This window comes from Hyaena hyaena, unplaced genomic scaffold (assembly GCF_003009895.1).
Source record: "Hyaena hyaena isolate Hyena2069 unplaced genomic scaffold, ASM300989v1 scaffold_18, whole genome shotgun sequence".
NCBI classification, from domain to species: Eukaryota; Metazoa; Chordata; class Mammalia; order Carnivora; family Hyaenidae; genus Hyaena; species Hyaena hyaena.
In genome coordinates, this window is record NW_024080649.1 from 1,089,265 (window position 1) to 1,113,555 (window position 24,291).

The 24,291-nt window shown below is 46.4% G+C and overlaps 2 protein-coding genes across 5 annotated transcripts in view; one reads left to right on the plus strand and one right to left on the minus strand.

Moving 5' to 3' along the window:
* CUNH16orf70 (chromosome unknown C16orf70 homolog) overlaps positions 1 to 21,544 on the plus strand; it is a 29,512-nt gene extending 7,968 nt beyond the window's left edge. For 2 of the 3 annotated variants that reach the window (XM_039222218.1, XM_039222211.1), the window contains exons 3-17: positions 520 to 602; positions 4,634 to 4,717; positions 9,425 to 9,468; positions 11,528 to 11,607; positions 11,889 to 11,983; positions 12,618 to 12,715; positions 12,802 to 12,914; positions 15,178 to 15,311; positions 15,789 to 15,872; positions 17,350 to 17,432; positions 17,817 to 17,860; positions 18,344 to 18,387; positions 18,539 to 18,597; positions 19,202 to 19,274; positions 20,030 to 21,544. In XM_039222218.1, the coding sequence (XP_039078149.1) occupies positions 520 to 602; positions 4,634 to 4,717; positions 9,425 to 9,468; positions 11,528 to 11,607; positions 11,889 to 11,983; positions 12,618 to 12,715; positions 12,802 to 12,914; positions 15,178 to 15,311; positions 15,789 to 15,872; positions 17,350 to 17,432; positions 17,817 to 17,860; positions 18,344 to 18,387; positions 18,539 to 18,597; positions 19,202 to 19,274; positions 20,030 to 20,116 (1,205 nt within the window). In that variant the 3' untranslated portion in view covers positions 20,117 to 21,544. The remainder of the gene's footprint in view (positions 1 to 519; positions 603 to 4,633; positions 4,718 to 9,424; positions 9,469 to 11,527; positions 11,608 to 11,888; positions 11,984 to 12,617; positions 12,716 to 12,801; positions 12,915 to 15,177; positions 15,312 to 15,788; positions 15,873 to 17,349; positions 17,433 to 17,816; positions 17,861 to 18,343; positions 18,388 to 18,538; positions 18,598 to 19,201; positions 19,275 to 20,029) is intronic. The other variant, XM_039222224.1, reaches the window with a different exon arrangement.
* B3GNT9 (UDP-GlcNAc:betaGal beta-1,3-N-acetylglucosaminyltransferase 9) lies at positions 21,090 to 24,003 on the minus strand. 2 transcript variants are annotated; one of them, XM_039222245.1, is made up of 2 exons: positions 23,905 to 24,003; positions 21,090 to 23,523 (listed from the first exon to the last, which is right to left on the minus strand). In XM_039222245.1, the coding sequence occupies exon 2, from the start codon at positions 23,495 to 23,497 to the stop codon at positions 22,283 to 22,285; it is 1,215 nt and encodes a 404-aa protein (XP_039078176.1). In that variant the 5' UTR covers positions 23,498 to 23,523; positions 23,905 to 24,003; the 3' UTR covers positions 21,090 to 22,282. The 2 variants fall into 2 exon arrangements, with proteins under 2 accessions (XP_039078176.1, XP_039078167.1); XM_039222236.1 differs by having other exon boundaries at positions 23,875 to 24,003.
* Positions 24,004 to 24,291: the final 288 nt, after the last annotated feature.

The following is a 24,291-nucleotide window of genomic DNA, read 5'->3' on the forward strand; positions in this document are numbered from 1 at the left end:
CTCTCTCTCTCTCTCTCTCTCTCTCTCTCTCTCTCTCTCTCTCTCTCTCTCTCTCTCTCGGTTTACAGGTTACAGAGAGATGAGACATGCCAGAAAGAAAGAAAGGAAGGAACCTGCCCTAGGTTATATGTAATTCATGGCAGAGTGAGAACCAGAACCTTGGTCTCCACATCCAGAGTCATGCAGTCATTACTTTTCTCACTGTTCTTTGGTTCATGCTGACTTTGCCTTCTTAGTCCTTTTACTGCTTTGGGATCAGCATAGTAGTTCCCATTTCCAGGAATCTTTTTTGTATAGTCACTCCCTTCCCTTATATAATCCAACTGTTCCCTTAGTATTTGCTGCTAACCTTATTCTAGCTCTTGCTGCTTACTGAACTTTTATTTACTCATATGTTTGTAGACGTTAATGCCCCTGTTCCCACCCCAGGTTTTACTTAGCAGGGTCTAATGTCTAGTACAGAGATAGATGCAGTAAATGGATAGCCCAGGTAACCACACAGTTGTCCTTTTATTTCAGGAATGCCTCTGGCTCAAGCAGTAGCCATTCTTCAGAAGCACTGTCGCATCATCAAAAATGTCCAGGTTCTCTACAGTGAACAGGTGAGTGGTAACTGATTTGTTTACTGAAATAGCATTCCTAATTGTTGAGTCACCTTCAGAGGTTGATGCTCTGGGAGAGGCAGACTGGCAGGAATTGCTGGGTCAGTGTGTGTGAATGGGAGAATCTCCAACACTGGTCAGTTACCAAGTACATTTTCTTTGATTCTGAAACTTTTGGTCTTGATAATCTAGTGCTGTCAGGTTTGGAAAGGCAGTAATAACTGAACTTTTTTTTTGATGTATTTGACTTGTCCTCCTGATTCTTAGACAGGGACATTTCAGTGGGACATTTCACCTCAGGGACTGTCTTGTCTTCTAGGGTGCTTGCCTTCCACTTTTGCATTTAAAATGGTCTTTTGTGCTTTGTTGATTGTTTTCATTTATGTTCAGAGTTGTTGCAGTGCAGAGCACTCCAGATTAAAAAAGAAACAGGTATAGCTCACTCCTTTAGTGAGAATGAACTGATATAAGATAATTGACTCCAAATTAATGGACATATTTTACTTTTTTTTTTTTTGGTCTGATTTATGGTGGTCTGTATTAAATGTTGGTCAGTTGTGCCAGGAATTAAACCCTATAATATAATGTTGCATGTACCTACAAAGACCTTTTCTGTTTCCAGAAAATGTATACATTAGCACTAGAGAACTTTCTGAACATTGGATTTTTTGTGTTTGGTTTTATAAGCAGAGTTGGAGACTATTTTATTATGGGCTTTTAGAAATAGGATTCTTCTTATCGCTTTAAAAATGCAATCTCCCTTCTACTGAACTCTGATACCTATGATTCTTCTGTGACACAGACCATGTGTTGCTGTGTATAGCAACTTTTATGGTGTCCTATATGTCACAAATCTCAGGGAATAAATAGTTTTGAGCCTGTCTAGGCTACAGGATGTTCTCACTGGCTCTTCTGATACCTTCTGAGTACCATTTTGATTATTTTAGTTCCATTTGTTCCAATCAGTTTCAAATCCTAAATCAAGTGACTGTTTATTTTTGACATGAAGTATGTTGTGGATTAGAGGTGGGTGAGATTTCTGTGTGTCTTTCCAGTTTGCCTAGTGTCAAAGTTGAGCCTCTTATCTGTGTCCAGACGTAACTTTCTGCAGTCTAGTACCCCTCTGCCAGCCTACTGAAAGAGTTCCCATAGAAGGGTCCTCATGACCTTGGACATGTATAATCTCCAAGCAAGTGCTTGGATATTCTTGTAATATCTAACATAGAACGAGGGACTTATCGGAGTAGTCCAGGGCTCCTTGAGACACAGTGCCAAAGTGTTTTCTCATTTATAAAGTGAAGGATGGTGACTTTTCCATTTTGTCACACTCAGATCATCCCTAACCTACTCTGACTTTCATAGTTAGACCATGAGGGAATTACTCATGACAATTAGCAACCATCAAAATAGGGATAATGGGCTTGCTTCTTGAGCCCTTAGCTTCCTGCACATTCAGTTAAATCAGATTTGGGCACCCCAAGAATAGACACAATTGAAAATAGGCTTTAAATTTTTTAATTTTTAAGGAAATGTTTTTAATGTTTGTTTATTTTTGAGAGAAAGACAGAGTGTGAAAGAGAGGGAGACACAGAATCCAAAGCAGGCTCCAGACTCTGAACTGTCGGCACAGAGCCCATTGTGGGGCTCCAACTCAGAAACTGAGAGATCATGACCTGAGCCGAAGTCAGATGCTTAACCACCTGAGCCACCTAGGTGCCCTAGCTTTAAACAAATTTTAAAGAATGAAGTTTATTTCTTACATCACTACTTTTGTTGTCTGTTGTCCCAACCTTTGGGTACAAATAGTTTTAGCATTAAGCTCATTTTCCCTGATATCTTCTAAGGAGCTGGAATCAGTTGGAAAACATGGATTTTTGAGACCTGATCTTGGTTCAGATCCTTGTTCTTCCCATTTCTTAGCTATGCAACTTTTGGCAAGTTAATAACCAGTCTAGTTCTCCTTCTGTAATGTGGTTATTGTTTCCTTGTAATAGAATAATCCTTTGAAGAGGATCAATAGGAAATGGTCTCTCAGAGCTCTGACATAGTGCTTTTTAAATGTGGGTCCTGTCTTCCTCTGCCCTCCTTCCCGTTTTTTCTCATTTGTCTTCTTGCTTCCCATCAAGTGCAAAGAATAGTTTGGCTCCATTAAATGTTTCAGAAATATCTTCTTGTCTCTAGCAAATCGTACCTTGAAGGTTAAATGTGCATACCAAGTGGGTCCCATCTTTCTTGGAGGGAAAAGTGTTAACACTAGGAACAGACAGCTATTACTAAACTGTTTCATATGGAGAACTGTGTAGTTCCGGAATCACTGCAGGAGCCTGGCTAAACACCACATAGTACATGTATATTTTGATTCCGGACATATTTAGTATTTACTACTGAAATATTGATTGTGAGGATAATTTACTTGCTTTTGAAAATTATCTAGTTGTGTCCTGAATTGTAACAGTCCTGGGAGAAAAAGGATCAGATCTTGGGAAAGTGTAAGAAAAATCAGATCCTCCCATCAAATGAAATCAAACAAGGATTTTGAAGGATGCTAAAATGTTACTTCATCCTGCTTAATGCTGTGGAATAGCCCTCTCAGAAATGTGTTCTGGGTTGAGAATAAGTGACCTAAGGTCAGGGTTCATTATTACCTTGCTCAAGACCTAATGGCTTTAGACATTCATACAGACCTACTGGAAAATTATGGCATTCTTTCTTCTAGTGTTTGTCAGGCACGGTGGTACCTCCCAGGTCTGTTACCTTATGAAGATCAGTGAGGCAGAAGGGAGGAGACAGTCTGAGCTAATCCCAGAAGGCTCTTTAGAGAGAATTTTTCCACTGAGGCCCACCCCAGTGGCACCTGGCCTTCCAGCCTACAGCTCTTTGACAGCCATACTTCATTCATTTACTGTGCCTGCCTTGGGAGGCTCTATAAAGAAACTTTTCTGAACATTTGAGAGCTGTGTAAGTTTCAAGGAGGGACCAGGTTTGGGATGTTGGTGTTTTTCTTCGGGGCAGCTTGGTTCAGGGCTGTGGAGTGTCTTTACATGTTGAGTCCTTGAATTGATTGCACTGGAGCAGAAGCAAGCAAGTGAGGCAGACATGATGAAACAGTGTTGTATGGTAATGCTGTGCTTGGTGCCTTCTACCCTACTATTTAGACCTACTATCTCCATTCCCACAATAACCCTGGAGAGAAGAGATGATGGTATTCCCATGAAGAAACTAGAGCTCAGAGAAGTTTTGAGAGTCACTTAAGGTCACCAGCTTACTGGTACTCAAGTCTGGCTCTGTCCACTGCTATGTGCTGCTACTCCCCTCCCCCCAGGACTTAGAAGGGGCAAATGTAAAAATACTACTCCTTAGATCATAGATTTGGGCTTTACAGAAAGAAATGTAATACAGGATGGTGAGGGAAGGGAAGGAAGGAGTAAGTGTCATCTCATACATAAACATCACAAGGTATTTCTTTGTTGTGGGATATGGCCTGAAGCAGTCAAAATATAGAATATGTTTTCTCTAGATGGTACAGACAACCTTGGAAGTAAATGGACGTAGGTTCAGCTGACATGCATTGAACATTACCTGCCAAGTTTGGGTCCTAGCAGATCTTTTTACATGGCCTATGTTCCTCAATGACTGCTCTCTAGGTTTGATAGGTAAACCCATGCTATAGAAAACTAATTTGACAATAAACTATTTGTAAAAAAAAAAAAAACAAAACAAAAAAAAAACCATGCTATAGAGGTGGACCCTGGACCCTCAAAAAAAAAAAGGCCTGTATACTCACAGAATTTTGGCACTTTCCCCCAGGTATTATTATGCAAAGCCTAGAAGAAGGAAGCTCTTTTCAGCCAGTATTAGGAAGTACCAGCTTAAGGCTAGTAGTAGCAGATACTACATTCACACAACAGTTTGTTAGTTGGGCCAGGGAGGGGCTGTCTGCACTTACATATTCCCTGTGTGTTGCATTTAGATTTGTAAGTTTTTGGTAGGCTGTTGAGTAAGTTGTTGAGTGTTTTATTTTTGTTTTGCAGTCTCCTCTAAGCCATGACCTCATCCTTAACCTGACTCAGGACGGGATCAAACTGCTGTTTGATGCTTTCAATCAGAGACTTAAGGTGACTATCAATGACAACTAAAGTTTCATGTCGGGCTGATTACTATGTGCTATCGTAAGATGTTTCTGAAACTCCTAAGTGGGAGTAGACTCCTGTGATTCAGTCTACCACAGGATTGGGGACTGGAAGCTGTGCCTGTTCCTCTAAAAAGAAGATGGGTGGTTGGAAAGAGGCTGAGAGGGACTCCAATCACAGGCTGCAGAGATGGAGGGGAAAGAGTGTTGAAGCTTTGGGGAATATGCTATGGTAAGGGGCTCCTAAGTCATTCAACTTAAGCAAAGCAAGAGAAGAGCTAACTATTTGGCACAGATTATCCTGTGAATCTTAAAAGGGGTACTAAAAATGGGGCCTAACTGCAGAATAGGACCAAAACACTTTAGTCAGGTTTTTGTATCTTGCTTTACTTCATTCTTAGGTCAAGCGATATGACTTGGAAGATGAAAAATGCAACTGTTCTTCCTAAAATGCTGGAGCTTACAGCTTAACACCACCAGCGATGAGTTGATTCTTTAACCCCCTCCTTGAGGATATGGAAACAAACAGCTTGATAGAGTTGTCTTTAATTGATGTTCAAGTGCAATTTACTAATACCTGTTTCAGTCCAGGATGTTTTTAATACACTATTTACGAATGCCTGGGCTTCAGAGATTAGTCATGTGACACCAGACTCATGCCTCAGAGTCACAAGGTTGAATGTGGGTCTGGGCATTGGCATACCAGAGTGCCTGTCCTGATTACGTTATGGAGTAGCCTTTCCAAAAGACTTGGGTACTTCCTAGTTCTCATCATCCCATCAGAAGTGAGGAGCTAAGGAGACAAGATAGAACATGAAAAAGGAATCTGTACACAGAATGGGAATTCTTCATTTATGATGGTTTTTTGAAAGCAAATATGAACATTCTTAGCCCCACAATTACCTTGCCTCTCCTTGTGGACTCAGTCATTCTGTCTTCACTGACCAGAAGTTTCACAGTGGGAAAGGAGAGAGAATGGTCATCAGTGTGGTTTCATTACAAATCAGGGAAAATTAATCTGGAAACACCTTTACAAAGAGTCATTTTTTTAGCTAGGTAAGTCCACTTTAGGAAACATAACCCCAGAAGATCATAAGGAAGGTAATGTTGACCGATACTTAACAGCAGGGCTTTTCATAGAAATGAAAAGCTGGAAATAACCTACATGGACAACAAAAGAGGATGGCTAGGTAGCCCATCATAGAATCACAGCATGATGAGGACAGTATCAAATATTTAGTGAGTACTTGGTACAGATTAGGTGCATCGCTGAATGCTTCCCATGCATTTCCTAACTTAACAAGCCTGTGAGCCCTACTATTTCCCAGTGAGACAAAGGAAGGACAGAGGATGAGTGGTCTGCCAAGCTTTTAACCCTGAATTACCAGTGTGTGGTGGCCCCTGGGAGTAGAAATGACATAGCTTCTGTTGATGTATATGGTAAATAAATGTGATAAAAGCTGAAGAAAATTGTGTGAGCACACTATAGAGAAATGTGAAGAATGGGAAATACATTTGAATGAAAAGGGAAGTAAATGGAGCCTTCTCTTCTGCATTCTGTGGGGTCCCTATGAAGAGGGGGGCTGGGACCCTGCCTGAGCTTCTGGAAACTGAGAAAGTGAGTTTTGGGTGCCCTTGGTCAGATCAGGTTTGACCTGACCCATGTACCTGCCCCTCCATCCAAGCACTTAAGAGTCCACCTCTTGGGGTGCCTCGGTGTCTCAGTCGGTTAAGCATCTGACTCTTGATTTCGACTCAGGTAGGTCATGGTCTTAAAATTCGTGAGTTCGAGCCCTATGTCAGGCTCTTCACTGGCAGCGTGGAGCCTGCTTGACATTCTTTCTCTCCCTCTCTCTCTCTGCCCTCCCCTGCTTGCGTTCTCTTTCTCTAAGTAAATAAATAAACATAAAAAAATAAAAAGAATCCACTTTTCCCTGAATCTCCTGCATATTCCTCATCCCCTTACTCCCTGCCTATGAGAAAGCCCTGTGGAATGAGGCTTCACAAATTTTAACCTTTACAGCTACCTGTCTTTTCCTTTCCTATCCTGGCTGCTGCCATGGCTTCTCCTCTGGGGATATCAAGGCCTTTTCCAACCCCGAGGGTGGTAAATCACGGAGTTCAGACTTCCCCATCTGCTTATCCCTGTGGCCCATTAAGCTCCATGGGCCAAATCTGCTTGTTGATTCTCCTAGTGACATGAAGGACTCCAAGATGGTTGGCACTCTGGGTCTCTTGCCACAGTGCCATCCTACATATGCCCTGTGATTAACTCTGGTCCATTGTTTTCCTATTAGACAGGCAGAGTTGAAACACCCATAAGTATTGGTCTGGGTTATTGGCAAGTGGGTGACAGTGACACAGAAAGAACATCCTGGAGGCCCACTGCCACAGGGTGAGTGGTGGGAAGCCCTTGGGTGGTCATTGGCCAGCTGTCAGGGTGGCAATCAGGGAGACAGAGTGCCTGTTCCTGCTATACAAGCAAGGCTTCTGGCTAAAGGGTGAGGTTCTCTGCCAGCATGGGGCCTTGGACTCGGTGAAATGACATACCAGTTTGGCATGATACACTGCCATGCCAGAGCTTTCTGAAGGGGACACTGAGTATCTTATTATGAATCACAGCTGTTCCCCTGTTCTTCCTTTAATGACCTCTCTTGTCACCTCTTTAATGTTTTCTAGCTTCACATTGCCCTTAGCTAGCTTTGTAACTGTCAGACTTGCCTGACGTTTTGAGTACCTTTCCTGTGCAAACTAATGAGCCAGACCTTAAAGGCTTAAATTAGTGGGACTGGTGAACAGCATACCTAAGTAGTGTAGGAAAGAGTTGATTGAAGTGCTGTGATGGCCCAGCAGAGAGAGTTACTCTTAGCAAGGAGGATCAGAATAGCTGCATTATAATTCAGAGGTGCCCAACTTGTGGTTCAATGTTACAACCACTAAACAAAATAGAAATAAGGTCTGGTCAAGAGTAAACTGTCTATTTTGTCTCATTTTCTGTGGCAGTGCCAGATGCTTCTGCAAGCAGGGCCCAAAGCACCTTATAGGATGAGGCCCATGTTGTCAGGGCAAACAGACACTGAACCAACTCTGCTTGTTCCTCTACAGTAAGGGCCACAGCTCCCAACTGGAGGGTAGTAGCTGGTTCTCCAGGCCTCAGCCAGCAATGTTTCTGGCTGCCAAGCCCTTGACACCATTGGCATAAACGACTTCATAGTACTCATTATTTGGCACGACTAGTAGCTGAGTGTTCAATACCTTTGTCTCTGCCCTGGGTTCTTGGCATTTAATTCAAGGCTGATCCCCTTGAAGTTACACAAGGGTCCTGATGCTCTCCAGGCACCCTTCAATAGAGATATGTATACGTATTTGAATATTGTCACACTTATCCTAACTTAACATAATATGACTTGTTTTCTAACAGGATAGACCTCTCCCCATCTTTTTGTTTTGTAAACCACAATGTTTTAAAGCTTTTTTGAAAGTAACTTGATCTGGGGTCTTTTTAATGCAGCACAGTGTGGAATAGAAGGAAGGGGGGCTCAGTATCCAAGGTTTTATCCACTTTTAACCTTTATACTGTGAATTTGTTTCTGTGGAGGTTTCCACTGTTCTGTATATGCAGTGTTCTTTACGACCCAGCAGTAGATTAGATGAAGGATCTTTGACCCACAGCCTCCATGGGCATCTGTTAAACAATCCACTGGATGAAGGGAAAGGAGTGGTTATGCTGTGTGTGTGGTATTGGTTTTTCCTCCAAAAAAATTTTTTTTTTAATTTTTTTAAATTTTTATTTATTTCTAGGAGAGAGAGAGAGAGAGACAGCGTGAGCAGGGGAGGGTCAGAGAGAGAGGGAGTCACAGACTGAAACAGGCTCCAGGCTCTGAGCTGGCAGTCAGCACAGAGCCCGACGCGGGGCTAGAACCCACGAACCGCGAGATCATGACCTAAGCGAAAGTCGGACGCTTAACCGACTAAGCCACCGAGGCGCCCCCCAAAAAAAATTTTTTTAATGTTTATTTTGAGAAGGAAGGGAGAGGCAGAGAGAGAGGGAGACAACAGAATCAGAAGGAGGCTCCAGGCTCTGAGCTGTCAGCACAGAGCCTGATGTGGGGCTTGAACTTATGAACCATGAGATCATGACCTGAGCCAAAGTCGGACGCCCAACCGAGCCACCCAGGCGCCCCTTTCCTCCAAATTTAAAAATGAGAACAAAATGTAATATGCAGTACTTCAGGAGGATTTTGGCTAGTGATACATTTTTTTCCCTCACTATTCTATAAATGTCTTTTTTTTTTTTTTTAAGATTATATTTTTAAGTAATTCTACACCCAATGAGTGGCTAAAGTTCACAACCCCAAGATCAAGAGACATGTGTTCTATCAACTGAGCCAGCCAGGTGCCCCACTAAAAATGTCTTGCCTTTTTTAAATTTTATTTTATTTTAGAGAGAGAATGCACATGAGTTGGGGTGAAGAAAGATAGAGTAAATCTCAAGCAGGCTCCACATTGAGCACAGAGCCCAATGCGGGACTCAGTCCCACCATCCCAGGATTGTGACCTGAGCCATAATCCAGAATCGGATGCTCAACTCACTGAGCCACTCAGACACCCCTGTAAATGTCTATTTAATCCATCTCTTTCAACTGCAGAACATTACCAATGCTTAAAATTTGAATTTTTTTTTTTTTTTTAGGTGATTGAAGTATATGACTTGACTAAAGTAAAGTTAAAATATTGGTAAGTTTTCTTCCCTGCTGCTGTATGTCATGGGATTGGTACAAATAGACTTTATCTATTACCCTCATTAGATTAGTAAAGAATTCCCATTCGTAGCAGTTTCAAGATTACAACCTAGTACCATGATTTCCTCAGGCAGCCTCCAAACCTACTTAGCTTCCCAGGGAAGAGAAAGAAATCTTGTTTAGAACATTCTCTGTGTAAAACACTTCTCATATATGTCAGTTCATTTAATCCTTACCAAAAAGCAGGACCTCAGCTTAGAGGTAATGATGTGACTGTCTTCTGGGTCACAGCTGCCCTACCCAGATAGATCTGACTCCAGAGCTTTTGTATGCTAAAGGGAATGCCAGAGGGACCTCTTTTGGGGGACCAAAATCTACTTTTTAGAATGAAAATGGGATGACCTATATCATGAACTAATATTTGAGCACCCTTTATGGCAAGGTGCTATGCTACCATCTAGAATACTCTGTTTAGTAAGCTTCCTTGATGGACTTCCCTTTCCCTTTGTGAGGGCATGAAAGGGTCCAATTCTGGGGCTGGCTCAAGCAGCATTTGCCAGTAGAGAAGTGGATAAAGTGATTCTTTTTGTCTTTTATTTTTGTTGGAGCCTTTGTCTTTTCCCTCGTAAGAGTTAGTGGTAGGTACCTATGATGCAGCAATAGCACTACTAAGAACTTACCCAAGGGATATAGGAGTGCTGATGCATAGGGGTACATGTACCCCAGTGTTTATAGCAGCACTTTCAACAATAGCCAAATTATGAAAAGAGCCTAAATGTCCATCAACTGATGAATGGATAAAGATGTGGTTATATATACAATGGAATACTACCTGGCAATGAGAAGGAATGAAATCATGCCATTTGCAGCAACGTGGATGGAACTGGAAGGTATTATGCTGAGTGAAATAAGTCAGTCAGAGAAGGACAGATATCATATGTTTTCACTTATATGTGGATCTTGAGAAACTTAACAGAAGACCATGGGGGAAGGGAAGGAGGAAAAAATAGTTACAAACAGATGGAGGGAGGCAAACCACATGAGACTCTTAAATATAGAGAACAAACAGGGTAAATGGCGGGGAGACGGAGAGGGAAAAATGGGTGATGGGCATTGAGGAGGGCACTTACTGGGATGAGCACTGGGTATTGTATGTAAGCCAACTTGACAATAAATTATATTTTAAAAAAACTACAATTAGCTATCAGCTCACACTTGTTTAAAAAAAAAAAAAAGAATTAGTGGTGAGTAAAAGCATGGGGTCCATCCAGGGTCAGTCTGCCCTGTGTTCATCATGCTTTTACCTTTGTGACTTGGGGTAAGTAACTTAACCTCTCTAAGCTTGTTTTCCCAGCAGAGAAATGAAGCCAAGAAGTGGCTGCTAGGTTAGGAAGATGACATGAGATCCTATTGCTGGCAAAGCACTTAGCATCGTGCCTGGTTAAAAAAGAGGTGTTCCATGAGTTATACTAATTTTTAAATTAACCTTTAAGCATTCTTACATGCTCGTCACCTGAAATCATGTGTTCCTCTTCATTTCCAAGCCCCTCCCCCTCAGGGTTTTCCCCTTTGCTTGGGATCTGCCCCCTCCCACCCCCCCATTCACCCAGTCCATGAGTGCTGGCTGGCTTTTCTGCCTGTTAAGAAAACAAGCTACTTTGCTTGGTTACACTGTTCTTTTAAGATGTTCATCCCATTTTAAGAAAGTTCCTTTTTAAGCCAAACTACTAATAGGCATCCTGGGAAAACACATTCACACTTTCTATTCCTGGGGCCACTCTTTATCCAAGTCCAAATACCATAGGGCTGAGACTGAATTATTTACTTCTAAACTGTGCCTGGTGACCACACATGTCTTGGGAGGCCCTAGAGGATCAAGTCTATATGTCAGTCTCAGGAGACTTGACTTGTTCTAACCCCATTAATTACCCTTCACTTTAAAATTCTTTAATTAAACTTGTGTTTTGACATACTTGTAGATTCCTGTCTGTGTTTTAAGAATAACTCTTCCAGCCATCATCTTCACCGATCTGAAAAGCATCTTTGTTTTTTAGTGGAGTGCATTTTAACTCTCAGGCCATAGCTCCCACCATTGAGCAGATTGACCAGTCTTTCGGTGCAACCCATCCTGGAGGTAAGCCAAATCTATCTGTTTCCTCTCCTCTGTCACAGCCTATAATGATAGGCCTGGCAAGGGGCACCATCCCAGCCCTAGTGCCTCTTCCTGCAGGAAGCCAGGTTCCTGTAGGATTTGGGGGTTGATACTTGGGTGAGAGGGAAAGCTGCTCCCCCTTGTTTTTACCCGAGTAAGTCAGTTCAGGAATCAGGCACAAGAAAGGTGTTGGCAGGCTAGTTTGTGTTCTCATCTTCTGATAACCATTCAACCATGTCATTTTCTCCTCCCCACTCTCACAGTGTACAACTCCGCTGAGCAGCTCTTCCACCTCAACTTCAGAGGACTGTCTTTCTCTTTTCAGTTAGACTCATGGACTGAGGCTCCCAAGTACGAGGTTAGCTCTTCCCTTCCCATGGTGTTTGTCACCCAGTACCCAGGTGATATGGTCCCAGCAGACATATCTGCCATTGGGGAGGTTGGATAGGTACCCTTCCTTTGGTTTCCTCATTTCTGAGGTCTTCAGGGGTCAATATGGGTAGGACTGAGAGCAAGAACACAGCCCAAGCCATCATTCCCGAAAGAGGGCACTTCCCACTGCAGAGTGAGAATTTTCAGAGATAAATCCAGCTGTGCCTTGCTTTAAAACTAAATCACTGTGTTGTTTTTCAATAACCTAGAATTTGAGAGAGTTCATTCAGGATTTTCAGTTATTTATTGCTTTTAGTAAAACGTTTCATTCATCCTTAGGTAGCAGCATCCTTAGGGTCGTGAAATGATAGATGTTTGTAAGGCTTACATTTTATTAAAAGAAGCATACCTGCATGTTTTTCTTGATGCAGGAAAGAAACAGTGAGTAAAATTAAAGGTGAACTTGAATGGATGGGGTGAGTTTAATGACCTGGAGCCAGGTCTAACTGTTAGCTTTGACTGGCCAGTTCTTGAAGACCATGAGTGCTAGAGAGGTGCCAGAGCCTGGATCACATGGCCTGCAGTGGGCTCTCAATAAAACTTCTGTCCTCTGTTTGCAGCCCAATTTTGCCCATGGCCTAGCTTCTCTCCAGATACCCCATGGAGCAACTGTGAAACGAATGTACATCTACAGTGGAAACAGCCTACAGGATACCAAGTGCGTGTGGGGAGCACAAGCTTCATGGGCCATGGGCTTCCTGGGAGGGAGGATGAAACCTCTGCTCATTGTCTGCCTGTCTCCAGGGCTCCCTTGATGCCCCTGAGCTGTTTCCTTGGCAATGTGTATGCTGAGAGTGTAGATGTTCTTCGAGATGGAACTGGACCCTCAGGTTTACGACTTCGGCTACTTGCTGCAGGTCAGTTACTGGCCTTGGGGTGGTGGGTTCTCTGTTATATTCATGTTGAGACAGTCTGGAATCCCACGTGCTTAGAGATAGTTGGTACAAGACAGTGTAGATGTTTATGGTTAAAACTTCTGTTTAAATTTAATGAAAAAGGGATAAGACAGTTTTATCATTAGCAAATCTTAAATAACAACAGTAGCATTACTTCCCCTAGCATGTACATAGCCTGCTGTGTGCTTCTATGGTTTTGCAGTGGTTCCCAGGCTGTTTACTAGAGATGCATATTATGAGCTGCGATATTGGGGTGTTCTGCCCTTTTCTACCCTTTATGCCCAGTTCTCAGTAGTTTGGCAGAAGGGTCTTACTGAATTGTGGTTTGGCCACACCCACTGAGAGTTTTGCTGACTATGAACAAAAAATGAGCTGCTGCCTTCAAAGGCTGGTCTCTCCAGGATCCATGTCTCATTTGTGATTTCCTTGTATGGCATGGCCAATCTCAGCTTAGTATTAGTAGTACAGGGATCATGCTTAGTATTAGTAGTACAGGGATCTCCAGGGTGGAGTTTGCCTCGTGTCTTTGGCCTGGGAACCAGCATAGGGGCTATGCCTAGCCAGTGTTCGTTCATAAATTGGGGTCTTGCATCAGTTTCTAAGGTACTGGTTCTTAACTATGAAGAATCTGGTGTATAAACTGTGAACTCACTTCCCTGAGCAGTTAGATGGTTCACAGCCTCCAGGTTAGAAATTTCTAAAAATGTGGTTTTCTAGCCAAGCAGAAAACTAATGTCGCACTTGAGCTATACTGTTTGAGAGAATTGAGGTATAGCAACAAGGTCAATTTAGGGTCTCTCTTGTCAGAAGGATCACTCCTTGAAATAGTGGGGTAGTCAGAGATGGCACAGTTATCCCAAGTGACAGCAGGAGGAGTCTGTTGGGGACGGGGGGGGAAATCTCTAGTTTTGACTGCTACCTTGTACAGAACACTCCCAGCAGTTACATCTCACTGCTTGCTGGATCAGTGGGGGGAAACATAGAGTCAGGGACTCACTAAGTTACTGTCGGATCTAGTACTCATTGAGAATTTCCTTAGGCAAGCATATCTTGTCTCAGCCAACCCATTTCTCACATATTTCCTATGGAGTGCAGCTACAGTGATGTTTTTAAGATAAGAAGACAGTTCATCTGTTTTGGTCCTCACAATAATTTATAGGAAGATTCACTCCAGGGAATCAGAAGCTAAAATAGTCTCCTAAAACTAACAGTGCTTTTACCTGGGTAGGCTTCAGTAATAGTGAGACCAGAGAGAAGACTCACCTATGAAGAGTGCCTTCCTTGTAACCCCATCTGCACATTCACAAGTATACCTGGAGACTTTGGGCATTCAGTACAGGACTTCCCCCATCCACAGAATGGCGGAAATTTTACGATTAGGTGTGTCTGTTGCTGTTCCAGAGCTGCTGCTGCTGCTGCTGCTGCTGCTGCTGCTGCTGCTGCTGCTGCTGCTGCTGCGTGTGTGTGTGTGTGTGTGTGTGTGTGTGTGTGTTTAACTTGAACTGTTAGAGTCAGGGTTCAAAGATTCTTCCCAAAGAAGAAACTTTGGGCAGACTGGGTTTTCTTATCCTCCCACTTTTCTGGTTTGTTGTTTTTGAGTGTTAATGGGTCTATCGGTGTTTGTAGAACTAGGGATGAGTTAATGGATGTTTCACTCTTGGCTTTTTTATAGTGTTTTTTTCTTTAGGTCCAGTCTGTGGTTGGAGGTTACCATTGAGAGGCCCCTCTTAACATGAATTCTTGTATCTTGTCAGGACCTAGAAAGTGGCAAGAGATAGCACCTCATTCTGTACTTCATAGCACCTATGCTGCTGTTTATTGTGCCACAGTTGTGTGGTGTGGGATTGGGATCTTCACACCATGAGCTCAAACATGGACAGACACTGCACTTGTTTTGCTCAGCATGTTTCCTCAATATCTAACAAAGTGCCTAGCCCATGGTAGTCAGTAAGTAAATATTTGGTGACTGAATAACATTTCCAGAGCTCAACATCACTTTTGTGGGATTGAGTGAGTCTCTGGGGTTATTTCAAGTAGATAGTGATCTCTCCTAACGTTGTAATCTGTGTGACCTGGTATTTCCACTTGTATGCAGTCTTGCCCCTCAGCCGGAGCTAATAATGCAGCATGCAGTCAGTGGCCTCTCTGGGACCCCGTGGACTTTAGACTGCAGCATCTCAGGCCCTGGCTGGGAACCTGACCACCTCTCCCTTCTTCTCTGCAGGTTGTGGACCTGGCCTATTAGCAGATGCCAAGATGCGAGTATTTGAACGTTCAGTATATTTTGGTGATTCCTGCCAAGATGTTCTTAGCATGCTAGGCTCTCCACACAAGGTCTTCTATAAGTCAGAAGACAAGGTAGGGGAAATGTGTTTATAGAATTGAAAAGGCAGTCTCTTTCTTTTTTTTTTTTTTTTAAAGTAAACACTGCCCCCAACATGGGGCTCTGACTTGCAACCCCAGGGTCAAGAATCACATGCTGTACTTACTGACTAAGCCAGTCAGGCACCCCACTTTTCTTTTTTAATTGATATTAACTTAATATCAAGTAAGTATAAATTATTTATTTTTCCATAGAACCTGTTCTGTTAAAGTTGACAAAGAATTAAATTGAAAGCTCTTATCTGATCCTGTTGATCAGATTGTCCTGCCTTTTCTTGAACATCAGGGCTTAGTCTCTAGTCAACCAAAGCTGGCTGTGTTATTCACCAGCAGCAGGGACTCTGACACTGTTGCTCACCCAATAGCTTAATGTTATACATAAACACAATTTGTAGACTTTCAGTTAATCCAAGAGCTGTATTAAGGGGTTGGGTTTTATTTTTTTCCCAACAGATGAAAATTCATTCTCCTTCCCCTCATAAACAAGTTCCATCCAAGTGCAATGACTACTTTTTTAACTACTTCACTCTTGGAGTGGTAAGTTCTGATTCCTTAGAGAAATGTTTGATTTCTGTGGTGGTGGACCATGCACCTGGGCATACCCTTGTGTACACAGGGAGCTTGTGACCATGCCTGCCTGCAGGAAAACTAGCCCCAGTGGGCTTTGCCTAGTGCTGCCTTGCTGGTACCCCAGAGTGGACCTTCCCTGCCATCAGGATTGCTTAGAAACACCAGGTTCCCTGGTATGTCTGGCTTCTTTATTGAGGGAAGCATGCTGCACAGGTGGAGGCTGTGGGAGTCTTTCTGGTTAACCTATTTTGGGATCTGCCCATTTCTAGAACACAGGACCCTCTTCTGGAGTCACAAAATACGGAGACTAAAAAAAGGTCAAAGGCCACGGGAGTGTGCTTATGTATTCTTAGGGGATCAGCCTGAGGCATTGCTGTGGCCCTGTGCTCTGGATGTAAGGTGCTGAATGGAGTTGGTGGCCACTATCAGTGCTGACAGTCCTGCTAGTAGATGGGATGTCTGTGTGAGAAGTTGTGTAAACCCTGCCCTACAGGATACATCTTTTAGGGAAGGGCTGGCCTGAACCTTGGGTCTCCTAACCTTTGAGCGAACAAGGCCTCAGGTCCTGAAGCAGCAAAGAAAAGGTAGATTCTGAAGAGGGAGAGAGAAGATACTGGGTCTGCCAATGTGGAAAAAGACAGAGAAGCCAGGAGTAGTAGGGGAACGGCAGCAGGATCATAAACTCTTGAGGTAGGACAGAGGCAAAGGGAACGGCACTTTGTAAACTGAACCTCTTAGGGTCAAGGGCCAGTGATGATAAGTGACAAGGAAGATGGAGGAATTGACCCAGCCTGAAAAGGACTTAATGTAGCTAATGTAGGCATGGAGTCAGAGGGAACTTGAGGGTCACAGGTCTGAACAGTTGTCAGAGTGTGTAACTGGGAAGGATGTGGTAAATAGGAGGGAGTGTTCAATGGGCAGCATCAACTCCAGGTCTTGAGTCCTGGCCAGAGGCTGGATCTTCACTTCCAGGGGTTGCTGGTTCTCATAGAGAGGGCCTAATGGAAGCCAGAAGGGTCTGGCTGGTCATGGCATTCAGAGTAATTAGGTTCATTGAGGCTCTGAAATGTCAGGTGTTCCCTGAAATCTTCTTGGTGACCTTTAAGCCAAAATCTGTGTTGGGTTAGAGTTTTTAATCAAGTGCTTGTTAGGAAAGATCTCCCTGATAGGTTTGAGTTCCCAAACGGTGGGAGCTCTCGCTCACAAGCCTGCTCAGCCTACTGCTACAAAGTTTGGAATGGGAGATCTGCAGATGATTGGGTCCCCCCTTTACTGAAAATGTCCAGTTAAAGGCTCCTTGCCTCAGCTGTCCCCTTGACTGTTGTTTGGGAGAAAGCTGTTGTTCAGAGGCATCTCTATTATGAAATGGCCTCTCTGAGTTGGACATGACCTTGCCCAAACTCAGTAACTTTCCCTACTTGGAAATCCTTGTTTTCTATCCCAGGATATCCTCTTTGACGCAAATACACACAAAGTGAAGAAGTTTGTCCTACACACCAATTACCCTGGGCATTATAATTTTAACATGTGAGTATACCTGTACCTGCCCCTCCAGAACTGAGCTTTGCGCTGAAAATCCCCAGTAAAAGAGAGCTTGTGGCTTTGAATGTTCACTAATTTGTCCCTGAATTCTTATAGTTTTATGGGAAGTGAACATTTCCTGTGTGTGTTTGTTCTGTTCCTGGTACAGTGTCCAGTACCTTTTATCTCTCCATTTGTACCCATTTTACAAATTGGGAAATAGGTTCAGAGAGCTTGGGATCTTATCCAAGATGACAGGGTCTTCAGACCCCAGAGCCAGGGCTTTGAGGGATGGATTCATTGTTTTTCCTGGGGTGCATGGTTGAGATGCACAGATGGTCAGGCCTCTCATGGGGCCCAACCTTTCACCTATCTGACTTCTCTCTCTAGTTATCATCGCTGTGAGTTCAAGATCCCACTAGCAATAAAGAAAGGTGAGTCGTGAATATCTTCAGAGTAAGGAAAGGGTTTTGGAAAGTTAGTCTCTCGTGATGAGAAGAGACCATGATCCAAACAGAAATGCTAGTAGTTGGGTTTATGGAGCCTTTGTCCACCTGCTTTGCCCATAGCCTCAGCTCCTAAGGATTGGGCTCTTTGTTCTAGTCTGTAGTCTCCTGAAGGTTCTAAAGGTCTTTTCTTATGACCATGGGACTGCTAGTCTCTGAGTGGGGTTTGGTTGTCTCTGTCGGGGAGAGTTTCCTATACATGATTATCCAGGTGCTTCCAGGTCAGTCTTGTGACTGCTGTCCATCTGCTGGTTCTCTACCCTCTTCCATTCAAGAACTCTGAAATAGCCCATCTGCCTTCCCTTTGTACTCTAACCCCAATGCACAGAGTGGCCAGGTTTGGATTCTGCCTAGGACTGGGGTCACAGGTACCCTAGGCCAGCTACCAACCCACCCTGTGTTTCTTTTCAGAAAATGCAGATGGTCAGACAGAAACATGCACAACTTACAGCAAGGTGAGCTCTTATTTTCCCACCTGATGTAGCCCCAAAATGAAGTGGGTGTGAGCCCATCGGCAGTCTGGGGCCCACATCCTCTGGGCCAGCCATTGGTCACAGGCATGGTTAGGTCTCCACTAAGCCCTTGCCACCTCCATCCCTTTTGCAGTGGGACAATATCCAAGAGCTCCTGGGCCACCCTGTGGAGAAGCCTGTTGTCCTGCACAGGTGAGCGGGAGGTTACTGTCTCTAACAACCTCATCCTGCTCCTCACAGCCCAGGTGGCGTAGGGAGTCTAGCGGTGCCTATGGCTTAGAAATGGCAGAAGTTGCTAGTGTTGCCACAGACATTATTTCCTGCCCCCATCCTGCATGTTACAACAGAGCCAGCTATTCTGCATGTTTACCTGTACGAGGGAGGTTGTGCCCTGTGGATAACTCCCCTCCAGCTACCTCTAGGTAGAGGGGCCCTTTCACCCCTAGTTATTCAGAAAGTGAACGAGTTTTCACTGGCTGTCCTGGCTCTTTTTTCCCATCAGAATATCCACAGGCTGTAGCCCACAGCTTTGTACCCAGTTGCCATGCTGCGTGTGGCCTCTCCTTACTAACTTCTTGCCACTCCATTCTAACTTCGTAATAACCTCCTGCGCACCACTGGACTCTGTAGGATTCAGAGCTTGAATAAGACCTGTCACCACCCTTGGGACCTCAAGGGCCTGTGTGGGAAACAGATAAAACCATGAGAGACCACTGGACAATAGCTCCCATCCCAAAAGGGACTTGATGGCCTCAGCTTTTGTCTACCCCTCTAATTCTGGCTTCCCTGGCCTCAGGTCCTCCTCCCCAAACAACACCAACCCATTTGGCTCCACATTCTGCTTTGGTCTTCAGCGGATGATCTTTGAGGTAAGCCCTGGGGGTTAAGGGGCTGGTGGCCATGGCAGGGATAGGCAAGTGATGGAGAAAGTTTGGGGAGGGCCTGACAGCTCTCCTGGGTGAGTTAATCTTTCCTCAGTAACCCTATCTGCTAAGAATCTGACCTACCCACATTTAACAATAAGGGTTCAGAAATTATGTTGGGGAAATTTGGGGTCATGGAGACTAAAGCAGTGGTCTATATCCAACAAGATGAGAGGTGACAGGGATCCCACGTATTTGAGATTGTAAATACAGTAGGAAAAGGAACCCTAGGGGGCAAGTGGGGCTCACCACAAGAGTGTTGGGTGCCTTTGGATGCCATATGAAAGAATATGCTATGGGTAAGTGGTTATAGAGGCCCCACTGGTTTGGGAGAGGAATGGGCTGCCCCTGTTTTCCCTCTGGTTGCTATACCCAAATAACTTCAGCAGGCCCCTAGCAGTTCCAGAAGGACTGGATAGATAGGTATAGTGAAGTTTATGTATTTTATGAAGAGCAGGCAGTTGCTGGGCCAGAGATGAGCTCTAGCATGAGTTGGGGGTATTAAGGGATCAGCCCACCCCTGTGTGCAAGTGTGTTGTACACATAACAGTCCGCTGTGCACAGGAGTGGCTTCACATCCTTTCTCTGCAGTGACAGCTCCAGTACTAGCCTCACTGGTGGTTTTTGTGGATCTGATTGCCTTTTCTGCCTGCATCCCTTCTTTTTCTCCCCTTTGATTCCTTGTCCTCTACTCACACCAGGTCATGCAGAATAACCATATTGCCTCCGTGACCCTTTATGGCCCCCCCAGGCCTGGTGCCCACCTGAGAACAGCAGAGCTCCCCTAAAGACATCACCGCCCATGCCCCTCTGCCCTGTGGAGATGTGCATCGCATCCTATTCAGCGGGCCTCCATGTGCCACCCTGTGGGTTTTCTTGGACACCCTGCCAGTGTTGAAGGGCTGTTGTGATGTTCTGAGGTGGGGCTCAGACTGGGTGCCCTGCTATGGATTGAGAGGCCCAGATATTCCTCTGTCCGTCCTCAGCTTGCTGGTGCCAACAGAGGACACAGACTGCAAAGAGAAGCACAAACTCTGAGCCTTGATACTTGGACCCCGGAGACCTCGACTAACACATAAGGAGGCAGGATTCTTTCTCCCCTGCCCCACACACATTGGGAAAAGTTGGGACTCTTTCTGTAGCTGAGGTCACAGGCACCCAGGATGAGGATGAGGCCCTGCCTTTGGCCCATTGTTGCCACGTGACCCTTAAGGCAAGCAGGTAGCATGTCCATAGTACTTGGTTGCGACTTTTGCACTACACCCACTTTAGTTACTTGATGAGGTGGCTGTGGCCAAGGTGGCCCACCTGCCCTTCCCTGTTTCGTCCTTGCACGTGCTCCCTACCAGGCCCAGTAGGCACACCGATTTGGTCGAAACACAGCTTTTTACCATCGAGGTATGTGCCCGGGCCCTGTTCCTACCCCTCTTGGAGCCAGCCTTCAAGGTCGCCTGTGCCCCCACTCTTCCCCAACCTGGCTGGCAGGCTGCATGTTTCCATCCTGTTTGCCTCTTTTATTTAATGCCAAAGTTTTAGCCAAAGACATCTTCCTCCTTTTGTTGTTTTAGCATTCTGTTCTGCACTGTGGGCTGGCTCTCTTGCCCCAAGCCTGGGCAGTGTCCCCTGGCCAGGCCTACTCATGGTTCAAGGCCTGTGGGGATTCAAGGAAAGCTGGGCTGCTGAGTCTTTTCATGGGTCTTGCTAAGGAAAGTAGCATATGTGCTTTAAAAATAATCCTTTTGAAAAGAATTGAGAAATGTATAATTTTATCCCATTTTTAATATTTTGGTCTAGCAACTTGTGATACATAGATGACAATTTTGTGAGTTTTTCAAATGTGTGTACATATTTTTGTAAATATGACTCTTTTGTAATTAACTCATGTACAGCCTCATCCTGTAGCGTTTAACAATGAATGTGCAGGGGACCTGCCCCAGGCTCCTAAGTGATTCCTGGGCTTACAGCCAGGCTTGTGTGGCGCTCCCATAACTCTGTGACTGACTGGTGTCTTCCTATTTGGACTGTGGCCTGGCCTGAGACCCCACCCCCCAACCCCACCCCATATATATCCCACTGTTGGGGCAGCAAGGACTATTCCCATCCTCCTAGAATAGGGGAACTTTCTTCATGCCCTACCCATACCCCTCCAATAAAGACCTACGCCCTCAGCAGCTGCTCACCATGTGCCGTTGCTGGGATGTTTGTACTAAAATAAACATGGGGGTGTTGATTTTTAGAAAGTTGGTGGTTGAAGAATATGGCAAGTTTTATGGTGGAGTCATCTTCGTTTCTTTGGCTCCTCTGAGTGGGGCAGCACAGCCTCTAGTTAGGAGACTGGCATTGTTGTGTGGGTGAAAGTTCTTCTGCAGTGGGGAGACTCTAGGTAGGACCATACACTCAGTTGTCCCTGTGTGCCTCTGTCTCTGGTGTTCCAGCCAGACCAGGGCCCAGGAGGGGATGGCATCAGGAAAGGAGACTTCAGAAGATCTAAAGATCTTTCCAGGGCTGAAAAAGGCACAGGTGGGAAGCAAAATGCCTGCCAGTTCTGTGAGGTCTGAGGCCGGCCCTCACAACCTCCTCAAGCCTTGAAAAAACCCTGCATTTGCAGCCTTCTAGGGCTTCCAAACCAAGGACTATGGCTAGATTACATGAGCCTCTACCACCATCCATCCCAGCTCCCAAAAACCTACTTGGTAGTAGGAGGACCAAGTGTGTCCCTGTTTGGCAGAGCCCAGTGCTCTTTGGCCTCAGCCCTGGCTGTCTCAAAGGGCTACCGTTCGATTTGTTCCATGCCAGCAGGAGCCAAGCACAATCTTATTTTCTTGGGGCCCTGTGGAGGCCAAACTCCTGGTGAAATGGGGCTAGATATCTCTTCTGCCTCTGGGAAAGAACTACATACACGGCAATAATCATCCTGGATCTGAGTGAAGGGGATCTTGGATCCATGAAGGTGACTAGGAGTCCCACTGGAAAGAGCCAGCAGCGGCAGGCCAAGGACGCGCACAGGATGGACCGTGGGGCCCATTCAGGAGGCGCCACATAAGCCAGATGTCAGCCGCCGAGAGCCCGTGCACTACAACTAGCTCCCGGTAAAAGCAGGGGTCAAAGGTGCTCAGGTGCGGCGCGGCTGAAGGACGAGGGATGCCAAAAGTGCGGAAAGCAGGGTGAGGCTCCGGTGTGAGCCGAAGACGCTGTAGACACATGCCCAGAAAGACGTCGTCAATGGGGAAAAGCTCAACCTGTGCACAGGCACCAGCCAGGCGACGCAGTGTAACCCCTGAAAGCACAAAGCCGCCACCACCAGCGTATGCAGGGTAGGCGGGCAAGCCGTACACAGCCTCCGGGATGTAGTATTTGCTGGCCCGCGCGCGGATTGGTCGCGCCTGCACAATCACGTCACCTGCAAGCAGGTCCTGCTCCGGGTCCCGCGGCGCCAGGAACTCCAGCAGGTTTCCCACGTGCACAAATACATCTGCATCGCCCTTAAAGACGAAGCGCACTTCGGGACAGTAGGTCGAGGCCCAGGCCAGGAAGTGGATCTCCTTGAGCGTTAGGTTGAAGAAAGTGTCGTCAAAAGCCCAGAGTAGGATGTCCGCATACGCGCGGCTCTCTGCACGCAGCAGAGCTGGCCAGTGGGTTCGCGTGCCCTCCCCCTCCGCGTCTGCCCCGTCAGTGCCCGTGCCCCTGGGCACGCCCAGCAAGAACACGCGGCGCACGAGCGCCCCCTGCACACGACCCTCAGCACCCCACGTCTGGCGCACGGCTTGGCGCCGCTCGAAGTCCGCCGCCACGGACTTGACTGCGATGAGCAAGTCGGGTCCACCTTCAGGTGCGCCATCTCCTCGGCATTTGTGTGGCTGATTAATGAGCAGGGGGAAGCGCCGCTGGTCCTTGGCGCGTAGGTAGCGGCCAAAATCAAAGGGTCCCGTGGGTGTGGGCGGCTCCGGTGTGTCCCCTTCGTAGGCCAGAGGGGCGGGGGCGGCGCCTGCGTCCGGTGCCTGGAAGACTCGGAGGCCCGGGGTAGGCGCTGCCCCTACTTTCTCTTGAGCTCGGGGTGCGCTGGTCGTCGGGGCCGCGCCCTCGCGCTGTGTGTAGAGCAGGAGGCCGAGGGCGGCGCCGAGGAGCAGCGTGAGCGACGCGTCCCCGCGTAGGCGCAGCCTCCGCCTCATGTCCGCGTGGCTCACGCCCCCGCCCCCTGCGGAGAGACTCAGTCAGGGGCTCCCGATGTGGAAGCCAGCGGTAGGTGGGGGGGCTCCCGTTAACGCTCTCCCCAGGGGAGGGGGCTGCGACTACAAGCGGAGGGTCTCCGCTACCAGCCATTCATCCCCCTCCGGCGTTTTCCTGTTCCCGGCCGTGGCACACACTCCCGCTCCCCGACTGGGATGGGCACCCTGAAGGGGTTGGAAGTTCCCCCTAATAGCCAATTCCACCCCTCAACGCCGGCCCAGGACGGTTCCTCAAGGCCGGGAGACTCGGAGCCTCGGCCCCATTCCCCGCCCGCCCTTCCCGCGCCAAAGCCGAATCCCTTCCACCCCTCCCTACCCACCACGCCGGTCCTTTGGATCCCGACACTCACTCTTGTCCCTTGGGAGCGGCGCGGCCCCGGACGCCAGGGCCTCCGGGGCTCAGCGCAGGGTCCCAAGGGCAGCCATGAACCCGGCCTGGGCCAAATGCAGCGTTGGCAGGAAGGGCCCCCCCCCCCCGCCCCCAGGCCGCTGCCACGTGACCCTCCAGCTGTGCGCTCCCGGACATCTGGATTTCAGCTCCGCCCTGGCGTCTCCCGGAGCGCTGTCTCCAAGTGGGGGACTAATCGCTGAGAGGGATCCCCACAGGCATCTCTCTGGGAAGGCCTGAGAAGGTGGGTTCTGGTCTGGGCGTGGGCTCAAACACCCCAAATCTGCCTTTATGCGGGGGCAGGAAGAAACATTAGCCCCTCTGGCTAATCTCCACACCCCCACCCCTT